The sequence below is a fragment of the Lepisosteus platostomus genome, chromosome 7, assembly GCF_059453375.1.
Source record: "Lepisosteus platostomus isolate fLepPlt1 chromosome 7, fLepPlt1.hap1, whole genome shotgun sequence".
NCBI lineage: Eukaryota > Metazoa > Chordata > Actinopteri > Semionotiformes > Lepisosteidae > Lepisosteus > Lepisosteus platostomus.
This window is the reverse complement of record NC_142617.1, coordinates 56708063-56724741: the sequence shown is the minus strand read 5'-3', so window position 1 is coordinate 56724741 and position 16679 is coordinate 56708063. Positions and strand designations below refer to the sequence as shown.

General features: G+C 40.1%; 1 protein-coding gene and 1 long non-coding RNA gene across 4 annotated transcripts in view; one reads left to right on the top strand and one right to left on the bottom strand.

The window, feature by feature from the left end:
* Positions 1-1331, bottom strand: part of LOC148659291 (uncharacterized) — a 37998-nt gene extending 36667 nt beyond the window's left edge. The window contains exons 1-3 of the long non-coding RNA XR_015940586.1: positions 1228-1331; positions 966-1070; positions 234-372 (exon numbers count right to left, since the gene is read on the bottom strand). This is a non-coding gene — a long non-coding RNA (uncharacterized LOC148659291). The remainder of the gene's footprint in view (positions 1-233; positions 373-965; positions 1071-1227) is intronic.
* A 1716-nt stretch (positions 1332-3047) lies between these two features.
* Positions 3048-12373, top strand: LOC148659290 (arrestin domain-containing protein 4-like). Of its 3 annotated transcripts, none has more exons than XM_088641364.1 (9): positions 3048-3198; positions 3863-4151; positions 5610-5688; positions 7036-7183; positions 7796-7898; positions 8449-8705; positions 8970-9132; positions 9689-9843; positions 10433-12373. In XM_088641364.1, the coding sequence occupies exons 2-9, from the start codon at positions 3884-3886 to the stop codon at positions 10490-10492; spliced, it is 1233 nt and encodes a 410-aa protein (XP_088497490.1). In that variant the 5' UTR covers positions 3048-3198; positions 3863-3883; the 3' UTR covers positions 10493-12373. The 3 variants fall into 3 exon arrangements, with proteins under 3 accessions (XP_088497490.1, XP_088497489.1, XP_088497491.1); XM_088641363.1 differs by lacking the exon at positions 3048-3198 and adding an exon at positions 3378-3765; XM_088641365.1 differs by lacking the exon at positions 3048-3198 and adding an exon at positions 3378-3769.
* The last annotated feature ends 4306 nt before the right edge of the window (positions 12374-16679 follow it).

The window sequence follows — 16679 nt, the reverse complement described above, 5'->3', positions numbered from 1 at the left end:
CCAAGATAAAGTAATATAAGAAAAACTGTAACTTGGCACTATGTATGCGATGAATCGCATCTAAAAACAATTTATTGAATGTTTAAATTAGCCTCTCACTACTTCTCTATTGCAGACTCGAGATGAAATACTGTAGTTATGTTTTTTAGAGCCGCAACAGCTACAAAGCGAAAAAAGGGTAATTGCAGCTGATCGTTGTGATAGAGGTAATATTGATTTTCATTAATGCTTACAGGATGATGCTTAGGAGTGATGTAGGGGACTGGCAGTTACTGCTAGGGTCCTGTGCTCGTTTCCCAGAAGTCTGTCTAAGAGGAGTATGCATGGTGTATCCATGTTCGCGTGGGTCTTCTTTCTGGGAGCTCCGGTTTCCTGCCAAATACATGTTGTGTGGGTTAATTGGCATAGTCGCATTGCTCCTCGAATGTAGTTCGGGTGGGGAGCTGCGCCAGCATGCGTAAGCTGCAAAGGAACAGGTAATAGGTTTATTCCATGCTCATAAAGAGAAGAAAGAAACCACAACTTGTCGGCCGTGGAGCTTTCTTCGGGGCACCTATCACTTGTTCCTCTGCTCCTCGAATGGGCGAGTTTCGAGGGTCGCCAATGCATATTCATAGGAAGGGGCGTGGTTTATTGTCAAACAACAGCCCACCGCTAATTCGGCTGCAGAGAAATAGACTGGAGTGAAATAAATTCAAAACAATACTGACATCAAAACAGTGTGGACAACGTGAGCAGTCTGGGTACTCAGGCGCCCTGTTTGTGACTGTCATTCCACCGCAGTGGAATTTGAATGAATTAAAATGAATCTTTTCAAAAAATGAAGAAAACTATTTGGGAAAGGATTTTATCTGCGATTCTTGAATGTACTTTTCTAGTTATAGAATATACCCTTCTAGAATATAATTTTCTAATTGCGAGTATACATTTTTTTTTGCTAGCGAGAGGTACGTTCAATCGATGACCTTTTCAATGGTGCGAAAAGAAATAGAAGTGGGAAACCTGCCGGGCCGCAGTTTCTGCAGCTGAATTAATTCAGCAACACGGCCTCGTGTTCCACGAGCCGTCCCCTGAAAACACACGAATATTTTAAAAGCACGGGCTGCCAATATTTTGGCGACGTCATCCACCTTTGGGTGTGGGAAGTTGTAATTAAAAGTTTCTGTATTTTAAAAAATTCTGAAATTCGGAAGAAAGGCTCGGATGAAGATGTGTTGCCCACTTTACCTCCCCGAATCGCTCCCTGTTGTATCCCATAGCTCCCCGCGCTGAGCGAGGTGGAAGACAGGATAGAGACTTTGTCTCTTTTGTTTTGGCTATGTCCCAGGGTAAAGACTTTCTGGACTAAGTTGAAGACTTATGTTAAAAATGAAACCAATACTGATATTTGTTTTGATGAAAAAGATGTTATGTTAAGTTTCAGCCATACGTTATTAAGTTATTACCGTTTGTAATAAATTTAATTATTATAATAGGACGTTATTATATACACAAAATAAAGTGGTCTGGAAAGAACCCTTTTTTGAGCATTTTAAAATGGAAGTAATGGAGTATCTGCAGACTGTTTCAAAATCCAAAAATATGAAAGCGGTGCTGACGTTATTTTTATTTAACTTGTTTAGTCTTTTTTCATAATTTGAATTTATTTTGTAATGTGTACCCCTGACGATGTTTTGTCTTGAAATGTTATATGTATTCTTGTTTGTATTGTATTTTTTGTAATTTTGTTATGCATAAATAAAAAAGAAAAAACTGAGACTTTGCCTTCCTAATCTCACTTACCGGGAGGCCTAGCTGTGACACTTGTGAGCAGTGCTTGACCTCAGCTGCGGGAGCAATCTGCATGTGCAGGGACCCATGCTTAAGATTTGAAGATAACTGCCCTTAAATATGTGTTAGAATTATTATTTTTTATTTTTTCAGGATAATTTACAACAAACATTTGAACCCTCTCAGTAGTGTCCCCGTCACTATACTGAGGCATTAGGACCCACACAGACCACAGGGTGAGCACCCCCTGCTGGCCCCACTAACACCCCTTCCACCAGCAACCTTAGTTTTTCTCAAGAGTCTCCCATCCAGGTACTGGCTAGGCTCACACCTGCTGAGTTTCTGTGGGCTGCCAGTTGGGTGTTGCAGGCTATAAGATTTTAACCAGGGATCTCAGTCTCCTAGTTTACAGATGATCTAGTCATGTCTTTTCATTTGTTCAGATCTGAGTCATTAATTGAACGATGAACCTTAGCGTTTTCTGAGAGATATAGAAGATTTTTCTCAAGGTCTTTTACTTGTCTGTTACTCAAGAATATGCACTTAATTAATGGCAAAGATGCCTATAAAATGCCTCCAGGTCTGGTTAGAAACATTACAGATATTAAAAATGTAATAATAATTGGACTAAATCTGGAACTGAAAGCCCAAACATACAACGTTGCAAGGGGCCTACAGGAACTCAATCTGAGACCCCTTTAAACTGCTCCACACAAAAAATATCACTCTGCCCCAATGGTTTTTGTGCTCCACCGATTTATATATAAAGCTGATCAGTGATAATAATATTCATAATGATCTCAGAAGAAAGACCAACCCAATTTGATTTATATGTGGAGCTTGTATGAGTATATTATGAGAGGGAGGCTTTTAGCTATAAAGCTCTAACGGATTGGAATAATTTACCTTATGAACAATGAGTTTAATTTGTGTATTTAAAAACAGAACTCTCTTGTAATTGAAATAATTACGTTCTTATTAAACTTCAGATTTTGTTAATTCCAGCCTTTCATGACAGCTGTATAGTTTGAATTAAATTTGCTTTTGTTTTTCTTATTTTTCTTTTTTGTGATATGTGTGTTGTATCTAGTATAAGTACGTATTCTAACAGGACCCCTTTGACATCCAGATGACGCACCTCAAGTAGTTTAATCCTGTCAATAAACTTTGAAAATATATATATATAATCTAGCCTCTGCGCATCTCGTGGTACTGTTTATATCCGCGTCATCCGCATCCCGTTTCTATGGAAACAGACATTGTGTCACTCCCTTTTCCAGCGGCTGTCTTTTGGCCATCGGCTGTTCACACGCCTGAAAGCTGCCCGTTATTGGCTAACGCGCTTTCCAATGTCTTCCAGAAGCCAATCATAAGGTGGTCACGTGAAGGGACTCGCTGCTCATTGGTCAATAGCCATTGATCACGCAGGTTAGTAAATATCACCCTGTATCTTCACGGAGCGGGTCCGCCCCCGTGACTCCCGGAGGTGCTGTCCAATCCGAAACGCAGTATTCGGTGAAATCCCGCCTTTATTTGTCATAGACAGATCCGTAGACCAATGGGCGCAGGAATTTCGGTTTCTTGGCGTTTCCGAAGGGCTGTCAGACGGCCTCGGCGTGATTGCTCAATGTATCAACAGTAGAAGCTCAGCTCAGGTGTCGCGGCTCTTTCCGATCTCTGTTGTAACTCTTTAAATGAATTGCACCAAGACTAAAAAAAAACCCACAGTTTGCGTTATGTTTCAGATGTCCAGTCAGGGCGGCACAAGTAACCCCTTCAATGAGAACCGGTGTTTTATTTTCGAGAAGAAGGCGGTCGAGTCGGTGTTTTCGACAGTTAACATATGACTGAGCCCCGAGGCTGAATCAAGTCACAGAGCGCTAAATTAAGAGCAACGGGGCAACTTTAAAAAAAACAAAAACAAAAGCAAAATAGGGAGGAACACCTGAAAGGGATTTTTGTTTTTGGAGGGAGTCAAAAACATATCGGGACTCGGTATGTTTTTTGGGATCACACTTACGGCTCTTGCCGATTTAACCTTTTATTCGTGAGCGTCTGCTCTAAGGCTCCGGCCGTTTGCGCTGTGTTGCAGGTGGGCCGAGGGGACGCCGACATGGTGGTCAAAGTGAAGGCGCTGGGCATCGTGTTCGACAGCGAGGACGGGAGTGCCTACGGCAGCGGGGAGGCCGTGTCCGGGCGTGTGCTCCTGGAGCTGTCGGTGCCGGCGCGGATCCGGGCTCTCCGGGTGCTGGGCAGGGGCTGTGCCCGGGCCAGCTGGACCGACGGGCCGGGGTCTGCCCCAGCGGCACCATCCCCGGGGCACGGCTGCAGGGAGGAGGTCGATTACCTGAACGTCACCCACACTCCCCCGGGAGCGACAGGTAAAAGACGTACCCCCCACCCTCACCCCACACACTCACACACACCCGGGGAAACCGTGAATCTCAAGGGACAGAGCCTCTCAAAGGACGCTCGTTGACACCTGAAGGTCGATGGAGGGACACCCCACAGATGCGCTTTGAAACAGACTTAAACAGTCTTGAGTACGGTTACCCACTTCACTGCGGGTGTATACAGTATATATACACATGCACACAACTCGGGTGATATTGACCTTTATTTTCGACTGTCCGTTTGAAAAGGGCTGGGACGATGGTGTTGTGAACCCAGGTTAACTCGCATGCCTTGCATGTGTTTGTTAGGATGTGGAAGTGCGTGCACACAGGCATACTGCAGAGACCAGGGACGGAAATGCGAATTGCGCACATGGTCGAGAGCTGTTCAGCGCCCGTGGCTCTCTGCTTCGTCACTGGGGAACTGGTGTTGTGGAAGAACAGAGCTTTTTTTTCCTTGAGATTTGAGGGGTTCAATTGAACTGGCCCATAATGCGAGAGGCGTTTTCATATCGCCAGTTGAATCCGTCGGGAAAATAAAAGAAGCACTGAAAAATGGGGGAAGACGTCCATGCGTACTGTCCTGCATGACAGTTGTTTTCTAAGTGGTGTTGACTTCCTAAAACGATTAAGGGAAAACTCGACTGTAAAAGCTTGTGTTTCTACCATGGTTCAGAATCAAAACATTGCCAGGGTTCTGATTATATAACACTTGTCTCACTTGACTGACAATACAGAAACCTTGCAAGGTGCCTGCAGCGTGTTTAAATGTAACGTCCAGGTCTTACTGTAGTCTTCAATTTTGTTCTAATAAGTTACTTGTCCAGATAAGAAACTGACTGTTGGACAATCTGTTTTTTTTTTACTTCAAACTATATCGGTCCAGGAGAAAATGATGGGAGGCTTCAATATTCGTATTTTACTAAGGTGCACTAGTACAAAAGGTGTTTAGTTTTTTTGTCCATTGCAGATTAATGTAACGCATAGCCATGAACTGCCATGTATTCTTACATGGGTTACGGTTAGGAAATGTTTGTATTACTACAGTTACACCAGAGAATTACTTTAGTCTCTGCTGTGAATCGTATTACCCATATGCAAAGTGATACTCATGCTGTTGACAATAACCGCTCTTAGTTCAAGAACAGGTGACATTCTCATGTGTGTACACTGATGCTGTAGTGTTTACCAAGATGCTATTTATAAACACTGTATTTTGTAATGAGTAACCCAGTGGCAAAATATCAGTTTCAACAAGGCTAGTACAGTAAGACCACAGAACTGATTTTCTGGGAACTTTCACTTTCATCTTGACTAATACTTTCAGGCTAAGCTGAAGGTGCACTGTCTGAAAATTCTCTTCTCAGACTTTCAACCCTCCTCCGAACCTGAAAGTATTTTTGAACACCAGCCCTTTAAGACTTGTCGTTTTCTTTGGGTTTGCAGGCGAGGACGTTGCCGAAGGTTTTATCTGTTTACCCTCAGGGAAGCACGAATTCCCTTTCAGCTTTCAGCTTCCACAGGGGTGAGTAACCGAGGAGTTATCAAAGGGATGGTGGAGGTTTCATATCCCGTCTTCATCAGAGTTTGGGAGAGGGTCACTGGAGAAGAACTGATGCTAAGCATCTAGTGGACCAATTTGAAAGAAGTATATTTCCACTTTTCAGATTTTTGCAAGTGTGCCATTTCCTTTAGTCCTGTATTAAGAAAATGTTTACCCAGTATGTCTGGCATAGAAAGCTTTTAAACACTTATTGTTTAAAGTTTCAGAATTATTATGTCTGTGTACACCCCCCTCTTCAGATAAAGGTATTGGTAATTCAGAATTGTGGCTGACCACACAACTGGTGAACTAGAATCCGAAATATTATTCGTAGCAGCCTGAAAAAAAAAAATCATTCTCAAGGCCTTCATTATAGTTTCAGATAACAATTAGAAACCTTGTTTCTGTAGATATGACTTATTCTAGTACAGTCTCCTGTCTAGAAGAGTCCTGGAGGGATGCCACCCACCAGCTATTATAAGTAACTTATTATCTTCAAAGGGAATAGTCCTGTAACTCATAGCAATATAGAGAAAGTAAGCAAACAGTCGATTCAAATCAAGTCAAAAGTGGAGACTGGAATGAAAACAAGAGGACACAGCAGCCACCCACAACTAGAGGGAATATCAGTGGCCTCGACTGAAAATAATGTGCAAACAAGGTAGTATTAAATTAGAAATAATGCCCCTGCCCCCTGCCAAAAAAAAAAAACTTATTTTCTTGATTGCCCCCACTTTCCACATCATTAAAACCATCTTTCCAGACTTGGTGTTTTTTAATGAATCTGAATCCCAGGGCTTCCTGTTCTAAGTTCACTTAAATCCAGTGTCTGTTTTTTGTTCGAGCTGAGTTGTTGATTGGTTAATTGTAACCCATCTTTATCATAATAAGTTATTAATTAAAAATGTCTCATCTCTAGAGTTGTAGGGAGGTTGAAACTTTTGTATTAATATTTGTAAGCTGAAACAATTTTTAAAATCTGAAAACAATTCAGTGATCCAACCTATAACATATTATTTAATTGTTATTTCTGGAATTAAAACATAAAAACAGAAGGAAAAATTCAAATGAGAAGAAGTGACACAATTTATCTAGCCTGTTAGTGAAAAAGAGATCTATGGGGATTGGGCGGAGAAGACCGTTTTTTGGAAGAACCCTGATCTAGCATGTGACAAATTGCTCTTCTTTGAAAGGACCTTATGTCTTGGCATGGCAATTCTTGATTTTAACCAGTTATACCCATTCCAAAGAAAAAAGGATCCGATGGTCATGTCTTTGTGTATATGTATTTGTATGACTATTTTGTTTTATACATTTACTGTGTTTCAGGCCCTTGGTGACCTCATTCTGTGGGAAGCATGGAAGTGTCCAGTACTGGGTATCAGCAATTTTACAGAGGCCATCCATGCAGGACCTTATTGTGCACAGAGAATTTCCTGTTATCAGCCATGTAGATGTCAACTCCCCAACTCTACTGGTGAGATGCCTATTTAGATACAGGACGGTCGTTCATGATTAGTTGCTTGAGTACATTGCTAGTTTACAAAAGACCTAGGAGATAAATAGCATCATTGATTCGGTTTGTCTTTTAGTATCCACTTGGAATGCTGTGATTTGAAAGGAATTGAAAAAGTATTTTTTGTAAAACACGTTATGTCCAGTAGCTAATCAGCTAGCCTCTTTCTCTAAAATGCTAATTAGTGCTGAACATATAATTCTAACAAATCAATCTTCTTGTATAAGAAAAGCTTCAGCTTTAAGCAGCCATGATGCAAGCTTTCGCACACACAATACTGTAGTCCTAATTTTTTGTTTTTTTTTCCTGGAATTTTGTTTTGGGTATCCAAAGATTCTACATTCTTTCAGTTTATCTCGGAGGGAAGGGATTGTAAACCAAATTTAACAAGCAGCATATCAGTCCTCAACTTCAAAGCCATTTCTGTGGGAACGTGTTATCAGAGGAACTGTTAGTATGCTAATATAACAGTGAGTAGAAACCTAAAAGCTCATTATGTGTTTGGGGTTTCTGTGATAGAGTTACAGAGTTCATTTGTGTAGCCATAGTTCGAATGATTGTTTTTTTGTTCAGTCGCCTATTTCTACAAATACAGAGAAGATGGTCGGCTGCTGGTTCTTCACTTCAGGCCCTATTTTCCTGAGTGCCAAAATTGAAAGACAGGGCTACTGTAATGGTAAGAGAAGGGGATCATTTTGAAATACTTTTATGACGGTGGAATAGTCATAAAGAGTTAAAATGTTTCTGTAATTGTTGAAATTTTTCAAACTCCATCTTCCTTATAGTATTAGCCTTTCATTATTATTTGCTAAGCAGACAGAAGTGTTAACTATATAAGTCATAACGTTTTCTTTAAAAAATGAAGTGCTCATCAGTAATACAAAACATATTGTACTACTAGTTCAGGTGGGTAGCTGCGTCAGCATGCGTAGGCTGCAAAGGAACAAGTAATAGGTTTATTCCATGCTGAAAAAAAGAAGAAAGAGAACACAACGTTTCGGCCGTGGAGCCTTCTTCAGGTCTTCACCTGAAGAAGGCTCCACGGCCGAAACGTTGTGTTCTCTTTCTTCTTTTTTTCAGCATGGAATAAACCTATATTGTACTACTAGGCTTGCAGTTTGCAGTTGGCACGTGATTGAAGAGTTCTGGTTCAGCTTGAAACGTAATGACGTGAAATATGAACTGATTTTTGAGTGTATTGATTTGATTTCTAATCTGTTGAACAGGAGAAGCAATCCCCATCTATGCTGAGATTGAAAACTGCTCTTCACGTCTCATTGTGCCAAAAGCCACAATATATCAAACTCAGACCTGTCTTGCTAATGGCAAAACGAAAACTTTCAAGCAGGAAGTTGCCAGTGTGCGTGGAAACCATATTGCCTCAGGCAGCACTGACACATGGAATGGAAAGACATTGAAGATCCCCCCAGTGACTCCATCCATCCTGAACTGCTCAATCATCAGAGTTGAATACTCTTTAGCAGTAAGTAATGTTTTCAATGAAATTTTTTTTTTAGTCTGAAATAGAATTAAAAAATGTATTCTGAAATAAATATTTTATTTTACATTTGGAAAGTAATCCACAGAATTACATTAAAGAGGATCTTTTTTATATTTCAATTTGCCAAATAAAGCTTACAGTGTCAGCATATCATCAGATAAAAAGTGAAGTACTAAATAAAAGTAACTTGATAAAACTGACAAAACCTATGATTTAATTCATGCTTTTTCTACTCAATCTTATCAGGTATTGGTGCAGATTCCAGGTGCAAAGAAGCTGAGAGTAGAGCTTCCTTTGGTTATCGGGACCATACCATACAATGGGTTTGGGAGCCGAAGTTCAAGTTTGTGCAGCCAGTTCAGTATGGACATGAGCTGGCTCACTCTGGCGCTACCTGAACAGCCAGAAGGTGAGGAGAAATTACTTGCAATCCTGTTAAGTCATTTCAGATGCTGAGCTGAGCGTTACACAATCATTGGCATGCATGATCTCGCTGCCCTATTTTGAGGTGTGCTGCAACACAAAGACCTTGTGCGATCTCCTCGCCGTCTGTCCTGATGGTTTGTACTGTGCTTGGAAGTGTCGGTAAAGGGAGTGTCGCTGTTACTGGTTATCCTTGTGCGATTTCAACAGAATAATAGATGCTTTAGCAGATGGACTAGGAGATGTTGGGAGGAGGAACACCATTCTGAAATCATTTGGAAGGGAAAAGTTATAATATTGACTATTGCTTTCCATGCATTCCAAAACTGCAGGTTGTTGAAAAATGATATTTGGAACATCAAAACATGGTTTCTTGTACGTTTCAAGAAAACATACTCTTGGTGCTTGCTTAACATCCTGCATAAAAGACTTAATGGAGATCAATTCTTAGCATGCTCGAAATTCTTTTATTAGAATTCACAGCTTTACACAACTTTTGTTGTTCTTCATGGCTCATAATTCTTAAATATTATTTTCCCTAGCTCCTCCGAATTATGCAGATGTCGTGTCGCAAGAAGAGTTTGAGCGCCACACCCCCTCTAACTCTGAGCCAGATGAGCTGGAGCGTGAAATTGGGCGGCCTGTCTTCGCTTATATTCAGGAATTCAGGTTCCAGCCACCGCCTTTGTACTCAGAGGTGAGCTTTCCACTGATTACTTAGATACACTGGTTTTGATGGCTACATGCAGCTCGAGGTTCTGAATTATTGCAGAGGTTTGTATTGTTTGTATTTCTTTCCCTGTATAAAATGGTATATGGTCAATCAGGAAGCTTATAGCTGAGAGGAGGCCGTTTGGTCAATGTAACTCGTTAAGGTGTATCTCAGATCTTATTTGGCCATTTCCTGCAGGAAGTGATGGCATCAGCTTAAACTTGGCTGGGCCACTTGTTCCAGACTCATCTTCAAATACATTTTCCCGTAGTTTACATTTGTGTCATCTGGTTTGTGTTTGGCTGTTGATTCTGAAGTATTCCATTGAGTTGAGTTTAACTGTGCTTTTGATGATTCTGCTAATTTGAATCTTGTTCCTTTGTAGTTTTGTTTGATTATTGATAATGAAAACCTCTGTAATTTGTCTACAGCAAGCTAAGAAAGTGTTGTGCTAACTGGTTCTCAAAATTCTGGATTAGTTATAGCACTTGCTTTAGATACACCGAGAGAGTGGATTATTGTGTTTTGGTAATCAGCACTAAATTACCTTTATTGCTTTTTTTTTCCAATGCAGATTGACCCACATCCAGTCCAGACTGATGATCATCGGGGTCGTGTTCTGTTTTCAGTCTGAAACCTACATGTCTGCCACGTTTGCAGGGTGGTTGATTTCATGGTTTCTTTCCAGTTAGTTTGAATAAATCTGAAAGCTTTGAAATAGTGTTTCGCCACAGTTGTGGATTGAAAGGTCAATGAAAGTGCGTAGCTGGCATGAGTATGGGTTGTAGGAATTGCACCAAGTCCTTGATGGGTGATTGTGAGATTACCAAATAAATGGAAGAGCTAGAATGTAGGAATTTAGAAGTTCTGTTTCCAATGTGTTTTTGCGCCTTTGCGTGAGCTTGGAGAAGAAAGAAGAAATGCAGAATAAAGTGTGGACAAAAAGATAGTCTGAACAGAAGTGTTCTTGCTAAAGAAAGTGAAGGGTGAATATGCAATTCACAGTCTAACAAGATGTGAAACATCTTTAAAAAGAAGCAGTCATAAGGACAGTATGTTTTATGTGCACAGAAGAGTAAATTATTTAGCACACAATTTGTTAAAATATTATACTCTTTTATAGCTTTAAAATCTTAAGTTTCACTATTAATACAAGTGAAATGCCAATGGACACAAGTATGTCTTTTGCACTTTTGAAAACCAAAGCCTTAATTCAAAAAAGTTGTGCTTTACCCTGGATGGGACATAACTTTGTTTAAAGCCCTACAGTAAATGGATGTTTTGAACTGAAAGTTCAATTATGTTTACAGCTAAGAAACTAAATGCTTGACCTTTTCCTGGATACATGATTTGTAAAGGGAAGAGGAAACAGTATAGATATTAATAACATGACAAAGTTTTTTTGTTACCAAAGACTTAAAATATATAATTCATATCCCATATCATTGCAGTTTTAATTAATCTTTTTCTGGGATTTCACTTGGTGGAATTCATTTGTGTTATTCTCAGGATATTAAGGTTGGGTTTTACACGTGTGTGAAGAAGATTAATGATCAAAAGTAGAAAGTACAGTGTCTTGTTCACCTAGATCTTAATTTTGACATAGTATGGTATGATTTCAGGCAGTCTTTGTTTACAAAAGGCCTACCTATATAAAGCACTTGTTTTAAAGAAATGTTGCATCTATATTGTGTGTTAGAGAGGACTAAGCAGCAAGCAACTAGAAAATATGCAGTGTCTAAATTGGACCAAGTAAAGTGAAGTAAAGTGCCTCATGGGTCTCATATTAAAGTTATGCCTTGTGCATGGATCATCCATTCCTATAGCTAGCTGTCAACAAGTGACACTGCAGTTGAAGTTCACATTGAAGAACAGTGGGAATGTTATTTATAATCCTATACTAAAACATTCAGAAACCACAATTTGGTCTAACCATGCTTACATAAAAATGCAAGCATATAAATTACATTAAAGTGCTATATACATTTAATTTGAAATAGAGCACTTGAGCAAATATTACAATATGGAATAATTATTTTTAGCTGCTTTATCAGCATCTCTAGGTTTGTGTTTCCTTTATCTGAAAGCTGCTTATCCTGGTTGAGGTCGTGGGTTTGCTGTAAGCCCATCCAGAAAGCAGAGTCCTAAGGTGGGACTGAAATCATTTGTCTGCTATGTTTGTCTTTAATAGTATAATGTGCCTACAGTGCCACTTAATATTAAATAGTGCCCTGGTAAGTTTTAGATATTTATATTTAGCACTTTGAATATTAAAATATGTGGCCTTACTTTTTGCTGCAATCATTCTTAACAAAATATCTAAAATGTAAGGTTTTGTAAGTTATAAGCACAGATATGGTTCTTGAACATCTCTTAAGCTGTGCAAAGTGATCAACTTAAAATGCTGCTGATGGGTTATTTTGTAAATGTATAATGTATATCAACTACCTTACTGTTATTTGTAAAAAAAAAAACTAGTGAGTATATTTTTGTAAATAAAAGTGGAGAAAATTAATATTTTGAGTCTGATCATTTTCTTGTATTTTTACAAAATTTTATCATCTACATTAAAAAAAAATGCCAAGCTTAACAGGTTGTAGGTAATTTGAAATGATGTTGTACAGTAAGACAAGATGTGGAATGTTGTGTAAAATAGAGCGGTGTAATACAGTGCAGTAGAAACAAGTACATTTTTAATTTTATGTTTGGGATGTAAGGACATAAAAGCTCAGTGGGGCCTATTTCAGGTAGGAGAAAGAGTACTGTAAATGTCTTCCATCTGCTTAAACCTTGGCTGCAACTCAAGTTTCTTTCCTTGGAAGACTGGAATTAGTCCTAGCCTGGCATCTTCAAGGACGGTGTCGGAGAACGTGCTGTACAAAGTCTCCTGCACTTCAGTGTGCTTAATCAGCTTGGTAAATTGTTGGTCACTCATAGGTGTTACAGTTAATAGCGGCTTTTATTATGGGTCTGATTTATCTGACAAGTGTTACGTTTCATTTAGTACAATTAATGGTTTGGGATATTCATTTAACAGTTTTAAATGATTTTAGATTATGCGCCTTAAAAATGTTTTTTTTTTTTTTAAATGCTGTAGTTACAAAATAGAAAAATGCCTACCACAATGCAGTTTGCAATATCTTGGAGATGCAGAAACCTGGTGATATATCAAGACATTTTATTACTAATCTCATAACGTCCCTTTAAATATTTTGCAATCTTCCTTTGGTGTAGGGGCAGCACTTTGGTGTGACAAATTGCCATGCTGAGTTTGCACGTTCTCTCCCCATGCCCTAGTTTCCTCCTACAGGTCAAAGATGCACTGGCAAGATTTGACTGCCCCTGACTTTTAGCCTAAATGTACAGTAGTATTGTTATCAACGCATCTTGATATCTAGATTTTGAAATATATATATAGTACATTCTTGCAATAATGATACTTAAACCTTCAGCCCAGGGCAGTCTGCATGTCACAACCTTGCTAAAACAGAAAGTAATATTTCAAGTAGGTAGCTGCGCCAGCACACGTAGGCTGCAAAGGAACAAGTAACAGGTTTATTCCATGCTGAAAGGAGAAGAGAGAAAACGCAACGTTTCGGCTGTGGAGCCTTCCTAGCGTGTGAGAAAGACAGGGCAGACAGCAAAGATTAAAGAGCACAGGAGAACAAAAGCTGGGAGAGTGGAGGAGGCGACAGCAGGGGAGAGGCAGAGAGGCCACTCAGGTGTGAAGTAGAGAGAGGTGAAGTCTAAACCTGCATGTGAAAAGAGAAGATAACACAAAAAGTCTGTCATCGAGAGAAGGGGGAAGGTGCGAACCAAGTTTCAGGATAATTTTTGTTTCTGATGTATTTCTGCTATGGGAATTAAGAAACCCTTCTTTGAGAACGCAGATGGAGAGATCAGTGTGATCATGGCCGTCTGAGGTGAGATGAGAAACTATGGGCTTGGAGAAATCTTTAATCTTCACAGCCCTAAAATGTTCTCTGAAGCGGTCTCCTAGTCTCCTTCCGGTTTCCCCAACATACAGTAGAGATACAGTAGATGAGGTTGCTGGAGGTACAAGATGTCATCTGAGTGATCTGGAATTGTCCTGAGGGGCCTCAAGTGAGTGTGGTGTTAGATGTGTACTTGCAGGTGATACAGCGAGCTCTGTTGCAGGGGAAAGTGCCTGGTGTGGATGGTTGCTGAGGGTGGTCAAGGGAGCTGTGAACAAGAAAGTTACGCAGATTAGGTGGTCAGCGATATGAGATGATGGGGAGGTCAGAAAAGAGGGGCCCAGAAGAAGGCTCCACAGCCGAAACATTGTGTTTTCTTTCTTCTCCTTTCAGACTGAAGCAGTAGTTAACCTTGGTGAGGTTCAGGCTGGTTTTTGAACTTATATTTGTATGAGGTCTTGTGACATCTGGTTCAACATTCAGTGTCTTTTGCAGCAACGCGTAGAGTAATCCAAAGTACAGTACTTTAAGTGCCTGAAAACTAATTGTAATACTAATATTTGATTCTGCATATTTAATAGAGAGTAGGTATACTGTGTACAGTACATATAGCAATAGAAAGCAGAGGTCATCTGTTTTTAGAAAGAAAAGAACGTGTGTGCTTGGTTGCAAACAATCATTTTTCCTTTCTAACTCTGCATGGGAACAGCATTCAAATATATAATACCAGGCACCACTATGAATGGCAACATAGCCATCAAAACAAGTTCAGTTTAATCTGTGTTTCAGTGAAATTGTGTGCACGCATTTTGCTCGTTGTCATTTCTTAGCCTAAATATGTATGGAACAGATGTGCTTAGCAAAGGGGCTTTTATACATTCCCTTTAATCTGTCAGTCTGCTTCCAGATTCCTGTAGATTACTTCCATCACAGCTGGAGTGCTGGATGGCTGCCAGCACAGAGTTGTCCAACTAACTGAAGAACAGAATGTGCTTCTCAGACAGAGCAGCACATACAGCACGTTGTCATACTGACAACACATCCTGGAATATCCCCGCTTGTCATTTCATTGCCTGTTAGTCTGAGAATGATTTGATTTACAGAATTCTCCCTCAGTCTTTTTTAAACCGAATACTGTACATGTGTACAGGAAAAGGCTGTAGTGTATCTTTGTATCTTGCGAAAGGGGCAGAGACGACGGGTGGCACGGTGGCACAGCAGTCAGCATTGCTGCATGACAGCGCTGGGCCCCCGAGTTCAATTCCAAACCTGAGGTGCTGTCTGTGTGAAGTCTGCATGTTCTCCCCACGTCCCTGTGGGCTTCCTCCCACAGTCAAAAAACATACTGGTAGGTTAATTGACTTCTGGACAAATTGGCCCTGGTGTGAGGGTGTGTCCTGTGATGGACTGGCATCCCTGCCTTGCGCCCGGTGCTTGCTGGGATGGGCTCCGGCACCACTTCAACCCTGAACTGGAAGAAGCTGTTAGAAACTGGATTTATCAGGCGCACTAACTACTGGAGAAGGCCCTATCCCCATTTAATAGAGACAAACCAGGATATTAGGCAAATGGTGCAACACATTGCCTCTGTCACGCAGAACCTAGCCTAGTCATAACCTAGTATTGGGAGGTCCAGCTGGTTTACTGGCTTACTGGACCAATTTAATAGCTGTTCAACTATTAACTGTTCAGGTGCTGCCACACTAAAGAGACCTAGGTCACCTGCAGAAACTCTCACTCTCAGGTCCAGGATTGGACTCCCCTGACCTAGGATAGCTACGTTTGTACCAAGTGTAACGGAAACTTGAGACTGAAATGAATCGTTGGTGCTTGCTTACATCTGGCAATAGATCATAAGTAGGTCATTTAAGCATGGAAGACAAACGGCCAAAGTACAAAAGGCCTTCTAATGCAGGCCCTGTTTATTTTTAATGAATATGCCTTTAAGTTAGGAAAACTGAATTAAAAACAATGTTGTCTTACTGTTACTGTTGTAGTGTAACATTGTTGTAAGAGAACTAGATAACTAGACAGGAACAACAGGGAAAATCCCTGCACTTTCCTCAGTGTGGTTATTTTGGTCTTGTGTATTAAAAGGCAACAATATATCATCTTATTATTCTATTGTGTTGATAAAAGAGCACAAGATCTAATATTACATTTTGAATTACTGTATCGTATTTAAACCTAAACCAAAGTGTTGTAGCAGTTCAAATAAATGATGGTAGGCAAAATTAATTTGATCTAAATTTAACTAAAATACCGCTTTTAATAATAAACCACCTGGAGGTTGTTAGTGTCTTTATATTGTGTCAATATATAGTAGCTATTTCTAAAGTAAAATGTTTGACAATCCAGGTTAATTGCAGGCAAGCACTCGTTCTGGAAATGCATCAACAGCCAGTGCTGTATCTTTCATTATTTTATATTGGAAGCCTGTGAGCTTTTATCTGCGCCCTGCCAAATACCATATGCGCAGCAGTGCAAGAAAGACTGCGTAATGAATGGCAAAGAAACAGTGATTCCTTACTCTGTAGGCGATCACTGTGGTTTTCATTGTGCGAGACATCTAGTTATATTTTTTTAGGGCAGCACGATGTGGCCCTGATGGTTTTCAGTTTAACCTGACGGGGAGAAAATGCTGGACAATTTGACCCTGTTCTAGCACTGCAGCCTCTGTTGAACATGGTATAGAGGACCTCTCAGTGCTAGAGACAGTGGAATGTGTGCTGTACTGTCAGCATGATCTCCCCTGTTTTACTTAGCACTGCTACTCTGTTGTGCTGAGCAATGAGATACATTACATTGCTCTGGAGCAAAGGACAGCAAAACTGTTACTACCTCACTCTCTCCCACTGTGTGATGCACAACACAAAGCAATTGTTT